Source organism: Centruroides sculpturatus, unplaced genomic scaffold (assembly GCF_000671375.1).
Source record: "Centruroides sculpturatus isolate CEXI.00-Female unplaced genomic scaffold, Cexi_2.0 scaffold122, whole genome shotgun sequence".
Lineage (NCBI taxonomy): Eukaryota > Metazoa > Arthropoda > Arachnida > Scorpiones > Buthidae > Centruroides > Centruroides sculpturatus.
Genome location: NW_019384345.1, coordinates 538,222 through 560,823, shown reverse-complemented (window position 1 = coordinate 560,823; position 22,602 = coordinate 538,222). Strand labels below are relative to the sequence as shown.

Here is a 22,602-nt window from a genome sequence, read left to right as displayed (position 1 = left end):
GCTTAATTATAATTATAAGCGTATACGCTTAATAACCTTCTTTGTTTTCGAACGAATTATTTTTCTATTTCTGTCTACTGTTGCAATTTGTAAAAGATTCTCAAATTTAATTGTAAATGATAAATCAAATTATTTTTCTAATGAAGTGCTATTCTTTCAGTGAAAGTAAAAGATCATAAATTTTCTAAAAATAATGAATTTTATGAAAGAGTTTATTATGATATATAATCCTTCACTGTCAACTTTATTGTTTCCTTTAACAATAATCCACTCATAGAAACATCATTTTTATAATGATTCATCTATTTCTTAATACAGCATAATTCATAAAAGTCAGTACATTTTAATCATTATTTATTTATAAATTTAATGGATAAACCCTTTGACACAATAGTATATACATATAAACAATAATCTTTGATATAAAGTTAAACTACTTTAAAAATTTCGAAAATATACAAATAATTTGAAATATGATATTTGTTTTATTTTTGTTCTGTTCTTATATAAAATTGAATTCCTTTTGAGTAAAATGATTTCTATTTTTAAGTTGCGTTATTCAAGATTTTGCTTGGGATAGATAAAATTTAATAAATGTACAATATTTGGAAAGCAGGTCGGAGAAAACTTTCAAATCGAAAATTTTATTGATTGAAATTATTGGAGCGAAAATTTTGCTATAACTTAATAGTATTCTAAAAATAGCAACCATATTCGTTTACGTACATATTTTATTAATGTTTCTCTCTTCAGTTATGTGAAGAGTTTAATTTCTTAAGTACAGAATTCTCTTGCCGTGTTAATTGTTGTTTTCCCCCAGATAGTGTCAATTAACTAAGAAAAAACAAATAAAATCATTATTGAATTTTCAACTTTTAAATCATTGTGGATAAATATTCTATTGAAATAATAAAAAAACGACGAATAAAATTAAATTTTACGGTCTACTGCTTCAATAATAAAATTGAATTCCATGCATCATTGAAATTCCTCAACTCGTTAATTATTATAATTTATAAGAATGCAGGCTAATGCTTATTGTTTTCAGATAAATCATACAAATTAGAAGTAAATTTGTTATAAAAAAAATTCATGGCGAACAAAATTGTGATTTGTTATATAAAATATTACATTTTACAAGTTTTTCATTTAAAGTTTTTTTTGTTAAAAAATGAAAGCAAAATATTAAATTTTGGTAAATATATAAACAGAAAATAAAAGTGTAAATAAAATTTTTAAATTCTGTGTTATAAAGTATTTATTATGTGTTATAAAGTATTTATTTTTATATGAAAATAAATTATTTAAATAACATTAATAAAGAATATAATTTTGTTAAGGAAACAAAATTATATGCTAATATTAGTGTAAAGCAAGCTGGAATTTTGAAGAAGCGATTTGAAATATTATATAATTTTTACAATTTTTAAAATCACATCGCAAATACAATGGTTGTTTATCAGTATTTTTTTGTTCAGTAATATAAAAGCTACACTCTTCATTTAGAATATCTGTCAATATTTATAGGTAATCTACATAAACATCTTATGGTGACAATTCCTTAAATTTCACAAATAAAAATGACAATTATAATTTATTTTTGAAACTAAAAGATCTGATTTCAAAGTAATTTAAAACTGAAATTTTGTTCTTTGCATTCATACGGCTTCTTATGTCAGTGATAACTAATATGTCGCTTAAACGTAATAAGTTGAAATGTATCATTTTAGATAAAGTGACATCGTATCTTATCCAAGGATTTAGTGCTTTGTGGATCTCAATCTTCATTTTTTCTGTGCCTTAGGGATCCATAAAACTCCAAGCTAAAGATTTATTTTAAATTTCCCCAACTCCACCTATTTTTGAAATTTCAGCCACCATTTATTTATTCGATAAATAGTAAAATTATACTTCAAACTTTGAAAATTAATGTTAAATCACCTTTTCATTTATAGGTATAATTGATTTCTAAAAATATCCGTACATAATCGAATTTCTTTCCATTAAAGCTTTGCGAAAAGAAATGATTTTAGAAAAATTGATGAAAAATTGTCGGGACAAAGATCATTTTCTAAAATACCAATGATGTTATCTGAATAATAGAGCTTTTACCGTTAAACGGCATCAAAATATTAATTAAATTTTATAAATAAAATTGCATTCAATTTTTGTTATAAATACAAATAAGTGATTTAAAATCCGATTTTAACATATTGTTAGTATAATTTTATAAATCTTTAAGAGACAAAAATGTGTATGATAATCTATATAAAAAATTGTTTTTGAAGTTTTTAAATATAATTTTATTAAACTAAATATTAATAAACCTTGTTGAATATCTTGTTAAAAGAATAATATATTCTCGTATTAAAAAAAAATAGCCAGAACATAGATAACAAAGTGAATGACAGACGAGATTTAGGCTATTCGATAAGCGTAAAACGGTTTCAATTGATGCTTATGATCTATGCTGTGATAAATCTCTTGAGAAAGAGCAGAAAATAGACTGAAAAGATATAATACAGCTTGTAAGAAATTGTAGAAATATTTTGTTGTTAAAATCTAACATGTCTTATACAAACATGTTATACATCACTATGGCAGAATGTATTGCGGGTATTTCAACAGATGTTGTACCTGTAGTTATTTCTTTGTTTACAGAGATATTAAAACTCTAAAATTGATATTTTGTGTAATATTTATAAAAACAGAAACTATTTAAAAAGAATAAATAATAAGCTTCGTATTATTACAAAATTTGACTTTATGCTTTACAAACTTCTATATTTCATTTAATTATTCTTTGTTAAAATGAATTTTATTGGAATTAAAATAATTTCATTTAAATATTTGTGGTTTTCTAGTTTAAAAATTGATCATTCTCATCTTTTATTCTAATCCCATATAACATTCTTTTGAATTATCAATTGTCTTCAGTGATGTTTTATTTATTTAGTACGAATGAGCAAATTTGTGCCGGAGATAAAAATGCAAGGAATTAAATAGTGAAAATTTAGTCTACCTTTATTTTATCTCTTGAAATATATTTAAATAGGCTTCTGACATTTATTGATTAATGTTGATGTTTTATTTGAATAAGACTAGAATTTCGAATTCGAAAAAAAATAAAATATGCAGGTAGCAATATTAAAATTTTAAATAAACCTTACTGTAGTTTTAATATAGTTTCTTACTGTAAAACATGTTTTTTTTAGGTATTTATCCTCATAATATTCTATTTTCAAAATATAAAAAGACAACTTATAATCGAAGAAGATAATTGTGAAGTTTGTAATGAGTAAAATATATTCGTAGAATAAATGTGGAAGAAATTATAAGCTAATCATTGTATTAATCGAAATGCATGCATTTCATGTATTTTTAAATTACCTTGTTAAAAAAAGCCAGTAACGAGTTGCGTAACTTTCCAAACTTTAAAACCGTATGACACCATCTGTTATGAAATTTTATTTTTAAAATTTTTTATATTATTAATTATTATAAAATGGAAAAGGCTTAATTTTGAATGTAGAGATAAGTTTTATTTCTAAAAAAATTACAGATGCTAATAACAAGTAAAATCTTCATTAAGTCCGACCCCATTCCTGATTCCTGAGTGAACCCCCCTCTATCTTCTATCCTTTTGAATTTTAACCACCAAAATTTAATAGCATCAATCCCTCTAATACACAAACCTCCCTGCAAAATTTCAGAAATTTTCTACAAAAGAACAGTAGCTATTAAGTGGACGAACAAAATCGTTCGCACACACACACACACACACACACACACACACGCTAACACATCCATATACATACAGAACAACCTCCAACTGTTTTTTCATTTCTCAAGGTTTCAAGGTCCCCTGAGTTCAAAAATGTAAAATTCTTGGGGGGGTCATGTTTTGACCGATCACTTTACACTATCACGTTACACTTTCCAGGCTGTTAAATATAACAGCCGGGAAAGTAAAAATTAATAAATTAAAATTCGAATAATTAGCCTGTATCCAAGTATTTGCTAAGTATAAACAATTATATACGCAAAGTTTTTAGAACTGTTTCAAAAACAAATGAATAATAGATGCATTTTTAGATACTTAAATACAAAATTTGAATAAGAGATAAAACATTTCATATATTTTAATTTTGATTAACAAAAAATTATACTTTTATTTTAACAGGAACTGATTGGAACGAATAAATTTATTAACTGTAACAATTTCTAGTAATTTTAAAATTACACTGCGTCATTCTTTAACATTTCTTCATACTTTACAAGTATTGTTAATATTAGTAACATTCTTCTTTAGTTTTATTGTGTCTTATTTGCTTGATTCACACTTTTTGGTTATTTTCTTTCCTTTTGTGCAGCTTAATATTTTTGTTGTCATTTCAAATAAGCTTCTCTTTTTCTTTTCTCCTTTTTGCTAGCTATTTCTTTTACTATACTTCGGACATATTATATATATATATATACAAGTATATACTGTATATCTATCACAATAGCATATATAGCATATTACAGATCTTTATGTTAAGATGTGAATTAAGACTGATATACAATGGAAAATAATAGTATGAACTGATGTTACAATCCATAAATTCCTCTCATTGTATACTTTTATAAGAAAAACAATATATTTTTTATATATACTATGCATTTCAGATTTAAAGCATATAAATAATAGTAATTGTATATAAAAATTTATTTTTAAATGTCAATTGTATTGTGTATTGTCAATACAGATTATGTATGCGATCTTCACAGAAAAAATGCGATGTAAGCACACCATCATTTTTCCACTTCATGCTGTCAGCCTCTGAGAATCTATTTTATTTATTTCTATTTATTTTTATCTTTCATAGTCAGAATAAAATAAAATAATTACTATTTTTGTTTATTCCTCTTCATACATTTATTTTTATCCGTTAACTGCATTCTTAACATGAAATAATTATGAATCATTTCGGAAGAAGAGAGACAACTTTCAAGAAACTAGTGAACCTGCGCTGTTTTGATTGATCACAAGACGATTTCTTTTCTTTTTTTTATAATTTTTTACATTGAATTAAACCTAATTAACATATATATGCTTGTAAGTTTATAGATATTAAAATACCGTGTATCTGGTTTATCATGAAAAAATAAATTTCATACAAATCTAATATCTTCAATTATTACGTATTGAAAACACAACTTTTTAGTCATAGAGATTTAAAATTAAAATTTATAATCCCATTTAGATAAACGAAAGAAAAAAATGAGTGTAATATGTGATCAATTATTTCAAATTTTGGTTAAATCTGTTTAAATTATTCTATGTCAATGTGAAAAGCTAAGATACTACATTTTGAAACATGATGGAAGACGAAAAGAATTCTACATTAAGTTAATGATGAAAAATTGAAGCTTCTAACATCGGTAAATTAGGAAATTAAATTTTTACAGAAAATAGCTTAATTAGACAGAAAAATATAGCGAAAAACTCAAAATTAAATGATCGAAAGAATAATGTATTAATTAAGCTTAATTCTGTAATTTTCAATAGAAAACAATAAACAAAATTTATAGAAATCATTGAATTGTCTTGTAAGTTTAAAAAAAAAAGATTTTATAGAAAGGAAAGAATAAAAAATATATAGGATCTATACATAATTTACACTGAGAAAAAATTATAGAAATATTAAGAAACTCTTACTTAATAATTTTAATTTAGATTTAATTTATATAATAATTGATAAATTATTAAATAATTTTTGATTACAAATATAGCCTTTTAAATTGAAATTATAAATAAATAATTTGTTTATAAATATTAAAATGAGATTGTAAACTTTATTATAAAATAAAAGAAGTGTAATTTATCTTAAATAAAATCCAATTTAATTAAATAACATTAAGAAAATAATAAATAATTGATAAAACAAATTAAAATTTAAAATAAATCATATAATGTTTTGAAATATAATGAATGGAAGCAATTCAATTGGATATTTATTTAATATGTAGGCCTATATTTTATAAATAAAATAAATAATTTATACAATTTAATATAATTCGATAAAAATTTAAACTGTAAATGAGGTAATCTAATTAAAAATTAAAACCGAAAACGGCAATTTTGAGAATTTTTACATTGATTTGATTTGTTATTCTAAATTAAATTGAAAGTTATCTTTACATAAAATAAATATTAGGATATTTAGTGACTATTTACGATTATCTTGTTATAATTAAATTAATCTCTTTAAGGGACTGACGCATGAAATATCATTTGAGAATTTTATCTTTTACAGGATCGAAACTAAATAAAATGATCAAATTTGTTCATTAAATAGAGACTTTGAAGCATGTGCGATTTATTCGTAGATTTTTATTTAAAAAAAAAAATTCTGGCTTATTCATTGTTTTAACCAGAAATGAATTCTAACTTATAATGATAATTACAATTACATTATTTTCACATAATTGCAGTTGAATTCTTTTTTTAACATTCTTTTCTTGGTATATACACATTTTTCACAATTTCTTTTGTATTAAAAATATTCGTTTACGTTGTTAAAAAGTGATTTAACAATTAGTGTTCAAAATATTTTTCTTTTTATAGATTATATATATGACAAAGGAAATGTTTTTATAAATTTATCATATTAAATATAGAAAACACGTCAGAATAAATGTATTAATAAAAACTTCGAGAACATTCTTAACAAGTTTACTATAAGAAGTTGGAACAGTTCGCACCTCTATGTAAAAAGAAACAGGCAGACATCGTTTTTCAGCTAGATGATTTCCACCCCACTGGAATGTGGCGATGAGAAACAAGATGATGGATTGGCGAAGATGCGACATGTTTGTCTTTTTCTTTGCCAAACTTCTTTCTTTCGAGAGAATATATTAAAGATATTGTTTAACCAACATCGAACATTGGCCTTAATATTATTAACCTATGGCTTTGAGAAATTACAACAAATATAATTATCATTTATATCACAACCAATACCAAAAGGAATGACGCTTTGCAAATGTTGTATTACAAACCAATTATCTTTGTTTTAAAATGTATCGCAATTTAATTAACACCTTACATTTGGACTGTAATAAGGTGTAGTCTTCATGATCTATATTAATTACTAAAATTGATTTGCACGTTAATTTATAATTCAATTTAATTTCGGCCTTTTCTATTAACGATGAAAGCGCATTTTAAAGTAGCATTCCGTAAATTTTTATAAAAGAAAATGGATTATAAATTAAACTTAATGAAAGATAGCTATTAAAATTCATTTGTAAACTTTTACGCTTGCAATTGTTTATTTTAATTATTAGTTAAATGAATTTTTTTACTGTAAATAATTCTATATTTAAATTCTGTAATAATCAAATGATTCTGCATTGGTAACTTAAATATTTATGACATTATTACTTTACTTTTGTACTTAATTTATTTAATCTGCTTATTTAGGCCCTTTAATCAGCGTATTTTAAATGTAAAAAAAACGTTAAGATGTTTTCAAGTGTACTTCTCTTTACTAATTTATAAACTGGTCGATTTTGCTTCATCTGTTTGAATTTCTTTTGCACAATTTCTCTTACAAAAACATCCATGACCTATTGATTTTTGTTGTTACGATTAGAAAATTCTTCGCAAACTTCAGTTTGTTATTGAATTAATTAATTAGATTAAAATTTATCTGAAAGAAATTCTCCTTCTGCTTAAGATATAACCTAGCATAAAAATATTGTAGGATCATATAAAATGCACTCAATACATTTGATTATAAATTTCATTTTATATTAAGCTGCAAAAAGCATTTCAATTTGATTTTAGTTATTACAAGTTGTTTCTTCGAAATTATTATTATTAATAGCTTTAATTTTATTCGTTATAGTATTAAAAATATTTGAGAATATCTAGTTAGTGTGAACTGTAATCAAAACATCAACATGATCTCTATCATATAACTACCAAATTGATAGTTATACAAGGTATTGTGCATTGTTTACTAATGTTATTGCAATCAAATTTTTTGAACAAAAATTAGTGTACCCAATCATGGGTACAGTAATTTTTATTCATAAAATTTAGCCTAATCAGAAATTAAATATTTAATGCAAAATTAATAAAAAGATTAAATAAAACAAATTATATTCGAAGAAACTATTTTGAGACATAATTTTAATTAATTAATTACTTTTTTTGCTTTTGTTTTTTTGTCTTAATAGAAAATTAAAAAAAACTATCGTTTAAATAATTTTATTGAAATTGTTTTGTAATATAAATTTGCCTTTTTATTTTATAAACTTGTTTACATGCGTTTACAATTTAATTTGTTGTATTACACTATTGATAAATTTCCGTTTTAAATTTATGATAATTTATCGTTGTATTAATATATCCTGTAAAAGGGATAAAAGGTAACAAAATTACGCCTATATATTTTGATCTAACTCTTGCATTAAGAAATAGGAAAAGATAAATAAATAAAAGTTTATTGTCCATCATTTAGTCTAATCGCGTCCTAATTGTCGGCAAGTCGCCAGTCTAACTTTAATGTGTTGATTGTACACAACTGGCCAAGCCAAGAGACATCCAACACAATGCACAGTCTACGAATACCGATAACGAATACTAATACTTTGTTTTACTTATAATTATATGATTTGTAATAGATAATATATAATTGTAAAGACTAGGAAAGAACATTTACTTATCTGTTTTATATAAAAATCATAAATGTCTTATAGATACAAGAAATGACTGCCTCCTAATTGACAAACAACCTCTTTAAAACAAATAAAAATGTAAATAATCTTAAGCAATATTTAAAAATTTATACGAACAATAACATCTACTGTAAAATTTTAATTAATATTTAATATAGGTTATATATATTTTTTTTTTATTTCTTTTTAAAACTGAAAGTTTAGTAAGAAACCGTGAAAGAATTTTTCCATTGTTTAGTTTTTAAACATCGTTAAGGAGGCAGTATTATATTGTATACGAATTTATTAAATTGAAAATTACATTGTTATTTTAATAGTTATTTTAACAATAGCGATCAATACTTGTTTGTTACAAAATCATTTTTTATTTTTCAGTAATTTAAATATTAGTTGATATAGCTACATAATAACTGTACAATTTAATGAGTTTTTGAACAAAAAATTTTCCTTAACATATTGTATTATTAAAAAAAAACTGAAAATTTTGAGCTAAAGACTCTCGTTATCAAAACAATAATGAAGTGAATAATTTAAAATAGGCTTGGATATAATTAAGCCGTACTTAATTCATCAAAATTTTGATTATTTTTAAAGTTTCTTGTTAAATAATAATTTTAAGCTTAAAATATTGTGTTGTAAATGCTGATTTTTATTTAATATTTGAAAAGCAATTTAATATTTAGGAATAATAATAATGTGTTTTTTTAAACTACATTTACAGTAAGAAAATAATATTTTGCATTAATAAAATAACAAAGAACTAATTTTTCATGCATTTTCTAATAAGTATAAAATCAAATCTGTTTTAAAAAATTATAAGTATGCTTATATTTTAATTTCATAAATTATTAAAATTATAATAATATTTTTCTAATATCTCAATTACTTGTATTCATGATCAACAATTATCTTCGTTTTACTTTCGAAGAAACTTTTATAAAGTGTTTACCTTTTGAATTTGTATATTAATTACATGTTTGTCTTTGTATTAACTTAAATTATATACAACCCAAATAAAAAATATCTCGGACACTTCTTGATTTTAATCTGTTATATACAGTAATTTTGAACATAAAAGAAAAAAAAATGGCAATAAATTTGTCTACAAAAATTGTTATATTTTAAACAATAATCTTCATCACAACAAAACGCAAGTGCTTGCATTAATTTTAAAGAAATAAATACTTAAATAAAGCATAAATGGCAAAAAAGTTCGGACATTCTAGGCTTGACAAAAACTACTTCGGACACTGCTAAATTGTATCTTGTTATATCACCTTTTGCCTGTATTACTGCTTGTACATGTTCATATATTGTATTAATAAGAGCCTGACACTCATCTTAAGTAATTCCATCCCAGATTTCCTGAATTTTTGACGTAAGCCAATCACTGTCTGTCGATATTTTTCCCCATAGATTCCCAATGGGAAAAGATCTAGACTGCTAGACTGCCATTTCAACACATTAATGTTGTAATTTGCAAATCATGGTGCCCATGTTTTGACACTTTGGCAACTTGTACCATCCTGTTGAAAAATTATATTTGGATTTGCAGTTTTTCCAGTTTTAATATTTGGGTTTTGCAGTTTGCAGGCATGGACGAAGAAATCTTTCTTGAAGGATCTACTAATATTTTTCTGAATTCACTACTCTATCGATAAAATACAGAATCCCAAAACCTTGAGCAGTCATACAACTCCATAATACCATAATGCTTTCTTGGAACTAAGATTAAAACACTCAGAATGAAATAATCCGTTCTTTCCTTGGATCACTTCTTTTTTGTCGCTTCCGATGCAAGACTCAAACTTGGCTTTATTGCTGAAAACACTACTGTTTTACTATCGCTGCACACAATTTTATTATTTTCCTAACTTTAGTCAATGTTTTATTTGAGTCTCAATTAACAGGTGTTTTTCTTAGCCTGAAAAGAAAAATCACATGTTGACACAACCATTCTATTAAATCACCAATTCTATAAGTGATGCTCGCAAGTTTTCTTTGATTTTACACAAGAACGTGAGATCGGAAGCTGCTACAATTTTCTTTTTATAATCCTGGATCAATAATATCACTTTTCTTGTGTTTTTTATGTCAAAAACCGTTGATGTGACAATTTTTAGAGTTGTAGCTATTTGATACAAAGATTTTTCCTCTCATGAAAGTTAACAATTACTTCTGTTATATCGCAACTTATTCAGGTGCCATTATTCAGGTGCCATTTATTTTACTAATTTACACTTAATAAATATTGCTGTTTATGTGTAGCGTGTAAATTATAAATAGATTTTATCCAAAAATTTTTAAATAAGTAGAAACATTTTATTTTTTAGTAGTGTCAGAAGTATTTTCTGTCAATGCTGAAAAATGTCCGACGTAGTTATTGTTTGACTTGTGCAATATGTCTACAGTAAAACAAATATAAAATTAAATTAACTTCTTTATTATAAAAAATTTTTACGGTTTAATACAACTTTATTTTTAGCATTAATTAATATAAATGATTACTTGATAAATCTGAAATTTAGCGATTCTCCGATTCTCGTATGAAATTGGAAGATATAACACTTTTTGCTATATTTTCTTTCATAATTTTGATCTTTAAAAATTAAAAACAAAGGGTTTTTGAAAATATTTAAAACTAAAATTGTGATTTAAAGACGTAATAAAAAATATATAAAAACTGCGTGTTAAAATAAAAAAATAAACATTTTAATTTTCAATCATTTTAATGAAATGGCTGAGAATGTAAAAGACTTTTTTTTTCTTCTCCAAAGTTTTAGAAATTTAATTTAAAATGTTTAATTGTAATTCATTTTGTTCCATCTAATAGAATTTTATATCTATACTCTATTCAATCACCAATTCTGTAAGTGATGCTCACCGGTTTTCTTTGATAATTTTACACAAGAACTTGAGATTGGAAGCTGCTACAATTTTCGATCATCCTGGATCAATGCTATCTATTTCCTTGTACTTTTTATAATACTAAAAACTGTTGAAACTGCGAAACTTTCAATAAGATTATTTACCTTAGTGTTGGTCTAGATTGCATTTCTACAACAATCTAAAGTTTCTTGATAGTCACTAAAATTTATCATTAGAGAAAAGGCATTTACAGCAAAAGTGACTTTCATTAAACACTTGTATTTTGGCAATGGGCCTAAATTCCAAAAATAAATTCTATTGTAATAAACTAAGAAGTTCGTATTCGATAATGGAAAAATAAAGTAAATTTCTCATTTCTTTTCTACCGAATAAAAATTTAAGATTATTTAAGATTAAAAAGGTAAAAATCTAAATTTTAAAAACTGTGTTTAAATATGACAAATTAATTCCATAATGACGAAAGTATAACATTCAGGACAGATCTTTTCTTATAGGCAACCAAATGGAAGTCTCTATCCTACCTGTAAACGAACTTTCATCAGAACTGCCACTATAACATTTGCATTACAATGAAACGTAAATTGATTTATTGTCTTTAAGATGTTTAAAAGATTTTTAAAAAATGGAGGGATAATTGTCTTCTTATAATGACTTGAAAATATAGAAAAAATTGGTCTAGTTATTCGTTTCATATATTAATAGCATTTAACTTTATAAATAGTTTTCTACTTCAAATATTAACATGAGATTTGTCTTAAAATGTATATTCCATTTAAGATTTATAAAAATCATTTTGCTCTTCAAATTTCCTCTTATTATTTGATACGTATTCATTTAATCGTGTCTGAAAATCCTTAAGTTATTTATCAATATAAATACAGAATCTCTTTTAAAAACTTGATCTTTTCATTCCATTTATATTTATTGACATGTTTGCAAAGTTTTCAATTAATAATTTTTTATTTTACTTACATTTTTATACCCTTAAGCATGGGAATAGTTTAATCAAAAGTATTTCGTCAAGTAAATAAATATTTGATTTTATTTCTTTCTCATTTAAAAAATCTGAGTTAAATAAATAAAATTGAAATATCTCAATTCAAAATAAGAAGTAAACGATATTGAGAAAATAAAATCGGATTTCTCGAATTTTCTGAATTAAATAAGAAAGATACAAACGGATAAATGTGTTCGGCGCCAGAAAAGGTTAAAATCGAATTTGTCACGAATGTCTCTCCTGACAGATCTGTGACGCTGTTTTCTTTTCGCTAAAAAAATCGTTATAACTTTCTGATACAGTGAATATCGTTTATTTAAATTGTTTTTACTGTCTTATGGTTTCATCTTTGTTATTATTTATCTTACAGATTACCTAGAATAAAATTTCCAGTGAGAGTATCGAATAAAATCTATACCAAATAACCCACTTATATATCATTAGAAAGAACTCGTTAAAGCATCACTTTCTGACAAATTTCCTTCGATTTTACTTAAAATCTTCTCATTTCTCAAAATTTCTCTTGTAATCGATAAGTTTCAAAAAGCTTCTGTTCTTTTTTGCTGCAACATCAGACTTTCGTCAACTGTGACAACGTAAAGCTGTTTGAGAAAGAAAATAAGTTTAATATAAAATATTTATTAAATTATATTTTTATATAATCAAGACTTGGCTAACAAGATAACAATACTTTGCGAACGTAGAATATATTTTCATATATTTATTTATCTATATTAAAATTTCTAACATATTTTTAAAATTAATAAAACATCCAGGACGAATATGCAATTAAAAATTCACTTGGAGAGAAGGAACACTCTTTTATAAATATAAAAGAGTGTCTTCTTAATTTATTCGTTTCCCACAACTCAAAAACATAGAAAAGTTACATAGATTGGCTTTTTATTTTGAGACACTTCACCTCAATATGTAAAAATCCTATCAAAATCGTTTCTTTGTGGCACGGTGTGAAAGTATATCATTAATAACATATTTTTTAAAGTCTTTCTTCTATTCTACTGAATTTTTAATTGTATATTCGACCGAACAGTTTATCAATGATATATTTTGATATTTTGCCACTGCCAGATGGACGATTTTAACAGGTTTTTACATATTGAGACGGAAGAGATCCTCAAAATAAAAGGTCAACAATGCCATTTAACTTGTTTTGTTCTTTAAGTGTGTGATAAGGAATTTTGAAGATGTTTTTATGTATTTTTTTTTCAGTGTTTCTTCCATCGGTGGTGAGTTTTTAATATTTTTAAAAGTTCAAAAATACGCTTATATTGCCATACGTATTGAATATATAGTTGGCAAATATTTTTGAAGAAATAAATTTATGACTGGAGGCTCTGTTCGTGACAGAATTTATACGCTTACCTGAACATGCATTCTGAGATTGAAAAAATGTAGTGACCAGCATAAAATGTTTTTTACCTTTTAAATCTTTTTTTATATTATAAAATAATAAAAAAATTAATTAATTCAAAAATTTATGAAAGAATTGAAGCGTAATAATTTTCTTCAATATTTTTCTGAGATATAACTTTACTGATGGTTGAATTAAAATGCTTTAGAGACTAAAAATATTATATAAAGGTATAAAAGCAATGAATGTTAGTTTGTTTAGCAAGTTTAATAAGTAGCAACAATAAAACTTAGTAAAACTAGAATATATTTGTCTGAATAACATGACTGATGCAATACGATATTCTTTGGTGGAAATTACATTGATCTCTTTAAGGAAGTAAATTAGTCGTGTTTAATGAAGCGAACGGCTCTCATTTTCTGGTAAATGGCGATAGTTAGAAGTTCTATAAAAACTGATTATATTTTTAGTTTCGTTAATTACTCGAGAGCATCGCACGCATGCTAATTTGAAACTATATTCCACTACGAGACTGTTTAGTATCGAAAATCTCGAGAAGAAGCCAAATTTTAATCATGTTTTGTTAACCAAATGAAGGAATTCAATGATCAGAATAACAATTTCCTGCTGCTCGAAATACTAGCCATAGAAAGGAAAATACTTCCTGACAGTTGATTCCAAGCATAGGCCATGGAGTGGTAAGAAGATAGCTATTCGATCAAATCAATGCGAAATAAATTCACTTTCATAAAATTCAATTTTTAATTTATCATTCTGAATTGAATTAAGTCGTTTTTTTACAATATTTTAGCCGATAAGATATGAATAAACTATATTAATTCAACGTTTTGAATTTATTCAGAGATTGTATTTCATTTAGAAAATTTCATAACAAATTTCATTTTAATGGTCACGATTATATAATATATTCAATTATTCATATAACACGATTCCTATATTCTACAAGTGTCAATATTATTAGAATTTCCGATTAGTATGAAATAGGACGTATTTCATACATGAACGATTAGAAATTTTCACAATGAACAGTGCTTTAAAATTCAAACTAAAATGTTTTGTTAGCTTAGTTCAGAACGAAATGGTTTCTAGATAAATATAGTGCATTTCGATGATCTAATTCAACAGATCTAATCTTTCCTATTCTTTATATGCATCGAAACAGCTCGGAAATCAAATCCCTCGAATCTCATTACAACTGTTGAAAAGGTCATTTAATGCAATATGGCCTGGTATAAACAATAAATTTCCGGTACGTTCTGCAAGTAGGCAATTATTATGGTAAATAGCCGCAGCACATCACTGCTGCCATGTTGATTAAATTATCATTAGCAGGCTTCGTATAATTTACTTCCATATATATATATAATATTAAAATTCTTCATTAAGCTTCCCATAAAACTTGTTATAAATATATCTTTTAAAATATGTTAGTATATATTTATTAAATATTATTAAGTTTTGAAGATTATATCATTGAATTCAATGTAAAGTGGCTGGTTCTTGCTTTCATCTTAATGAAAAAAAGTCTGAGAATGAACAACACAGAAATTTAATTTATATTTGATTGATTAAATCCGATTGAAAAAGAGTGATAGCTTATCCTTTTATCTAGTTTTAAGCTGTAAACTATAGTCTTGACTGTAACTGATCGGGATCATTGTCTACTTCAACAGAGGGTTAATCCATGATTATAAAATAATAGAAAAGTATAATAAAATATCGTAACTAATTTAGAACATCAGTTGCCAGTTTGGATAGTCGACTGGGTTTTTCTTCTTTTTTTAATATCTGGAATTGTTGTAATATAAATAGATTACTACAAATTATAAAATGCGTTTTGTATATATTATTAAGGTAATCTTACGTAATTCTTGCTAATAATTTGTCTAATAGAAAGACCCTATAACAGTAAATAAAATGAGGAATAAGTTTCATTATCCAAGTTTCATAGTAATGGGGCATCGGAAAAAATAAAATATACAAAAATTTTAATTCAAACGGAATCTATATTGATGCATGACTTTAATCTATGTATCTGATACTCTGAACAATTTTTAAGATTTTTCGCATAGTTGTGCATAAAATTACTTTTATAGATAAATCAAACAAGGTTTATACATTTATTAAATAAAGATAAATAAATCAAGCAGTAACTATTAGAAAGTCACACGAGTAATCAAGTGCTTTTCATAAGTTTTCTTTTTATATTTATCTTAAATTTTTAATTGTATAGGGGCATATATTCCTTCTCTGTTCTTCGTGAATTTATCCACAATATATTTACACAATTTAAGTAATTAATTTCTCATTATCGGGTATATTAGAAACGATTAGTCAAACTTAGGTTCAAATTAGAATAATAGATTTATATGATATTGAATATTGGTCCAAAATATTTTAGAATAAAGTAGTAGTTTGGCAAGTTATTTTGAACATAATTAAATAAATAGAAATATTATATATATTTATCCAGTATCTCATAAAATGCTTTTTATTAATTTAATGTTTAGTTTTTATTCATCTTTTAAGATAAAAAAATATATATATATATAGTAGGCTTATATTAAGTTTTCCGTCTTATTATTAAATCTTTAATTCAAATAGTGGTTGTCATCATTATTAAAATTAGCATATCAACAGCTCATAACGTTATTTTCTGATGTTTAAACACGCGTGTCTATCACAGAATACAAATATCGGATTATATTGATGAATTTATAGAGAACTTATTTATGCTTCTTAATTCAGTTAAGTTTTCAAAAGAAAGAAGAGAATTTTCTTAATAACTCTTTAATTTTATTAATGTAATATTTTCAAATATCTACAGCAACCACATTCTCACAAAATAATGTTTTTAGTTCTTAATACAAGAACTGAAAAACAAAGAACTCGTTATCCTCTCCAGACTTGTTATTTCGTACTCGTTCATGTGAGACGTGAGAAGCTTTAAATTCTAATAAATTACGAAAAAAATAAAAATATATTTGAATTATACGTGATGAGAAAAGTCTTTTTATAAAACTAAGGTTTAAAAAGTTGTAACCATAATTTTATAAGATCAATATAAAACTTCTGTAAAGAGGAGCATAACCTTTTAAAATCGAAAATCTACTTTAAGTTAAATTGAACATTGATCTTTTACTTTGAAATTTCCTATAATTATTTTTACATTTTAATATATATATATATATTTTTCTTTTGCAACAATCATTATTTCAATAAAGCTTTAATTATATTTTTAAAATATTTCACAAAAGAGATTTTAAAAAATTGTTTTAAAATTTTTTTAGTACGGGGAAGATACTTTTAATAAAGGTGTTTTAATGAATGCCGGAGTTAAAGAAGCTCTTAGAGAATTCGACTTCCACTGTTTTGTCTTCCATGACGTTGATCTCATTCCTGAAGATGACAGAAACTTTTACAGTTGTCCAGAACATCCGCGTCACATGTCTGTCGCCGTTGATAAGTTTAATTACACGTAAGTTTACGTAAAGAATAAATTTGTATAATGAATAAAACTAATTCGTTAACAAGAAGATTTAGGACAATTAAAATTTTCAATGAAACCTTCTATGGATTTTAAGATTTATTACTAGAAATGCTACAGTTTTTCAAATAAACAAACTTATTTATAAAATGACAAATCACATAAACTTGAATTGATCAAATGAATTCTTGCATTAACGATACGCTCGTTTTGTATTAAATTACGAAATTTCTCGTCGATAATGTTGCGAACATTAAATTGACAAGTATTAAACTAAGTAAATAACTTTAAACTAAATTCCATTCCACGCCACGCTCCTAAATACAGAAGATAATAAGAATTTTACAACTCTCAAAAGAGAACAATTCTTTGTCTTTTCAAAAAGATAAAATATTGCCATCTTTTGAAAGTGTTGAAAGAGACCCTTCTGATTAAATAACATGAATTACCAGCAGTTCCGATAATTATCTCGGGACATTTCTTCTTTTACATCGATTTAGAACTACTTCAAGAGATATTCAAATGTAAAATAAATAGATGCCTCTATAAAAATATTTGCTAATTTGTTTCTGGTGTAATTATAAATTAGTTAAAATAATGAATGTGAATAATTACTTGTAAGCATTTCTTGAAGTTATAAATTATTAAAGTTTTCTTTTCATTTTAAAAAATTATTTATATCTTTCAATGCGTTTAGTTATCACGCCTATATACATCATGCATATGTATCACACATAATACATAAAACTATCATGATTTGTTATATTGAATAAGAAGAATATTCCATGCATATTATATAGGTCTTTAGAAAAATCTAGGAATAATCGAGGATGTATTATCAGAAAGTATTCTTGGGAATAATTCGAAAGGGCAATTTTTTGCATGTTTGAATTTAAGCTAAATTCTTTAGTACACAATTTAAACTCATAGGATAATTTTTTTTCTGTTTCATTAATATTGCGCGTGTTATAATGAACCAAATGGCCGTGAGATATTAATAGAGCTCTCATCTTGAGGATCTATTTTCGAATCCGTTTCAGATTTCGCAATTTATTATGGATAGGAGTGATCGAAACGTCGTTCTCATAATTACGACCGATGACACCGATCTTATTGCTGATTAGGTCTGCCCATAATGGACAAAATTGTGATGGATTATATATTCTTATTGTTTGGCGTTTCACGTTAACTAATTAATTAATTCGATTAGAAACATAATTTATATAAATAATGTTCCATTTTGTATGTAAAATGGACAATAGTGGCCTTTTATTGATATAAAATACAAAGAAACTAAGAATAAAACCGCTATAGTTACTCTGTTAACAAGAAATGTACTGTGCGTAACATTGGGGTGGCATCGTTATCTTCAACAACAATACCAAATGCAGTGAAGGTGAACCCTACAATGACCTCTTGAGAGAGTGATGACCTCGATGAAATAAAGTTAGACATTGATTGGACAATGCTCACGTGAAAATTTTCGAAGAGGATTAGATTCTTCAGGAAATTACTTATTTAGTTTATATTCTTATTGTGGAGCATATTTCCGCACGGAAACTCATTTATTCAATAAATAATAAACGTAAAAAGAAATTATAATTTAAATAACTGTGTTTATTATTTTTTAATTTACTATTTTAAAGAAAAGAACATTTTGATGTATTTTATGTTATTAGCCTTTGTTATTAGATTCTAATTGTTTTCCTGTCTGGAATACTCGCAAGCTTCTATAGCTCAGAGTTATTTTTTGCTAGAAAGAGAACGTAAATCCCATTTGACCTGTTCTACTTTATCGTAAAGAAAAACGTTTGTCATTATAAGTAACGTTTTCTCTTGTGTATCAAATTAAATTCAAAACTTTTTGTTCTACACTAAACATATATCTTATTATTGAATTATATTCTATTTTAAGCGAATTTTTCCTTTAATAAAGTATAATCTACATAATATTTAAGGAATATAATTTTAATTTACTAATGCGAAAGTAAGTTAAAGAGACAAAGTATTCTTCAATTTATAAGTGTATTTTATATAAAAGGCAAGAGGACAATGCGAAGATTAATGTTTAAGACGATTTTCTCGAGAAGATTAAATGCAATTCATCTTTGTATCATTTATACAAGAAACTCAATACTAAACTTATCTAATAAAAAGACGATTGATACGTAATATTCTATTAATGCAAACAATTTAAATATATAGAATTATTCATATTCGATATGCCTTTTAGTTTTTAAATCTTATTAATTAAAATCAGTTTTTAAGAAGAATATATAGGCCTATATATATATATTATATTATATTAGAATAGTCTAAATTATTTAATTTCATTCGAAAATAAGTATAAATATAATTATTAAATTTAATACAAGACAGTGCGTAACAATCTACTTTAAGTCCAAATTATTAAATATATACGAAATTAATTAGCCAAGTTTAGCTCAATAGTTAATTAGGCTTTATTGTTTGATTGTTAGAATTAGATGGGCCTGGTTGTCTAAAATCTCTAAACATATTCATATATTATTTATGGAGAAATTATTCAAAAATAAGCTGTTATTTTAATATTTTAGTTATATATTACATTGTATTTAATATATGAAAAATTGACGAAATATACGATATTTTCAGGAGAAGAAAGCGAATAAATTTTTTATAATTTTTATTAAAATGCCTGAAGTTATAAGAAATGTTTCACATAATTATTAATTTTATTTTTGTAAAATTTACTCATTTATTTGATTTTTTAATTTAAAAAAAATGCAAAATTAAAATATTTAATTAAGATATGTGAACATTTTCATGCAGAATAACACATAATCTATATTTATAACCATTAAATTGTGTCATTTCATACAATTCACCAAAGAGTCATTCATATAAATGCATATTGATAAACTGTAGCTTATGATCGGTATCACTTGAAATTTAGAATGGCATCGACTTTGAGTCAATTTTATTACTCTAACTAATCGATACAGTCTATAACGAACAAACGTAGATGAAGAGTCATTAAATATTACGTGATAATATTCCTGATAAATTGATTTAATTAATGGTTGTTACGGTATGATTGAAATTTTTACATGGCACTCTTCGGGGATGTAAAAAAAACATATTTTTTAAAGCGTTAATTATGGTTTATTAAGTCTCTCCGTCCTCTAATTTAGCAATTGTGTAATAAATTTATAAATAGGAATTTTTGTTGAATATTTAATTTGACATTATATATTTAAAAACTATTAATTAACATATCTCAAGTTTTTACTTAGTTAAGATACGTAANAATAATTGGTTTTTTTAAACTACATTTACAGTAAGAAAATAATATTTTGCATTAATAAAATAACAAAGAACTAATTTTTCATGCATTTTCTAATAAGTATAAAATCAAATCTGTTTTAAAAAATTATAAGTATGCTTATATTTTAATTTCATAAATTATTAAAATTATAATAATATTTTTCTAATATCTCAATTACTTGTATTCATGATCAACAATTATCTTCGTTTTACTTTCGAAGAAACTTTTATAAAGTGTTTACCTTTTGAATTTGTATATTAATTACATGTTTGTCTTTGTATTAACTTAAATTATATACAACCCAAATAAAAAATATCTCGGACACTTCTTGATTTTAATCTGTTATATACAGTAATTTTGAACATAAAAGAAAAAAAAATGGCAATAAATTTGTCTACAAAAATTGTTATATTTTAAACAATAATCTTCATCACAACAAAACGCAAGTGCTTGCATTAATTTTAAAGAAATAAATACTTAAATAAAGCATAAATGGCAAAAAAGTTCGGACATTCTAGGCTTGACAAAAACTACTTCGGACACTGCTAAATTGTATCTTGTTATATCACCTTTTGCCTGTATTACTGCTTGTACATGTTCATATATTGTATTAATAAGAGCCTGACACTCATCTTAAGTAATTCCATCCCAGATTTCCTGAATTTTTGACGTAAGCCAATCACTGTCTGTCGATATTTTTCCCCATAGATTCCCAATGGGAAAAGATCTAGACTGCTAGACTGCCATTTCAACACATTAATGTTGTAATTTGCAAATCATGGTGCCCATGTTTTGACACTTTGGCAACTTGTACCATCCTGTTGAAAAATTATATTTGGATTTGCAGTTTTTCCAGTTTTAATATTTGGGTTTTGCAGTTTGCAGGCATGGACGAAGAAATCTTTCTTGAAGGATCTACTAATATTTTTCTGAATTCACTACTCTATCGATAAAATACAGAATCCCAAAACCTTGAGCAGTCATACAACTCCATAATACCATAATGCTTTCTTGGAACTAAGATTAAAACACTCAGAATGAAATAATCCGTTCTTTCCTTGGATCACTTCTTTTTTGTCGCTTCCGATGCAAGACTCAAACTTGGCTTTATTGCTGAAAACACTACTGTTTTACTATCGCTGCACACAATTTTATTATTTTCCTAACTTTAGTCAATGTTTTATTTGAGTCTCAATTAACAGGTGTTTTTCTTAGCCTGAAAAGAAAAATCACATGTTGACACAACCATTCTATTAAATCACCAATTCTATAAGTGATGCTCGCAAGTTTTCTTTGATTTTACACAAGAACGTGAGATCGGAAGCTGCTACAATTTTCTTTTTATAATCCTGGATCAATAATATCACTTTTCTTGTGTTTTTTATGTCAAAAACCGTTGATGTGACAATTTTTAGAGTTGTAGCTATTTGATACAAAGATTTTTCCTCTCATGAAAGTTAACAATTACTTCTGTTATATCGCAACTTATTCAGGTGCCATTATTCAGGTGCCATTTATTTTACTAATTTACACTTAATAAATATTGCTGTTTATGTGTAGCGTGTAAATTATAAATAGATTTTATCCAAAAATTTTTAAATAAGTAGAAACATTTTATTTTTTAGTAGTGTCAGAAGTATTTTCTGTCAATGCTGAAAAATGTCCGACGTAGTTATTGTTTGACTTGTGCAATATGTCTACAGTAAAACAAATATAAAATTAAATTAACTTCTTTATTATAAAAAATTTTTACGGTTTAATACAACTTTATTTTTAGCATTAATTAATATAAATGATTA

The 22,602-nt window shown here is 25.0% G+C and overlaps 1 protein-coding gene across 1 annotated transcript in view; it reads left to right on the top strand.

The window, feature by feature from the left end:
• LOC111635536 (beta-1,4-galactosyltransferase 1-like) overlaps window positions 1–17,491 on the top strand; it is a 96,701-nt gene extending 79,210 nt beyond the window's left edge. Inside the window, exon 4 of the mRNA XM_023380529.1 lies at window positions 17,300–17,491. Within this exon, the coding sequence (XP_023236297.1) occupies window positions 17,300–17,491 (192 nt within the window). The remainder of the gene's footprint in view (window positions 1–17,299) is intronic.
• The last annotated feature ends 5,111 nt before the right edge of the window (window positions 17,492–22,602 follow it).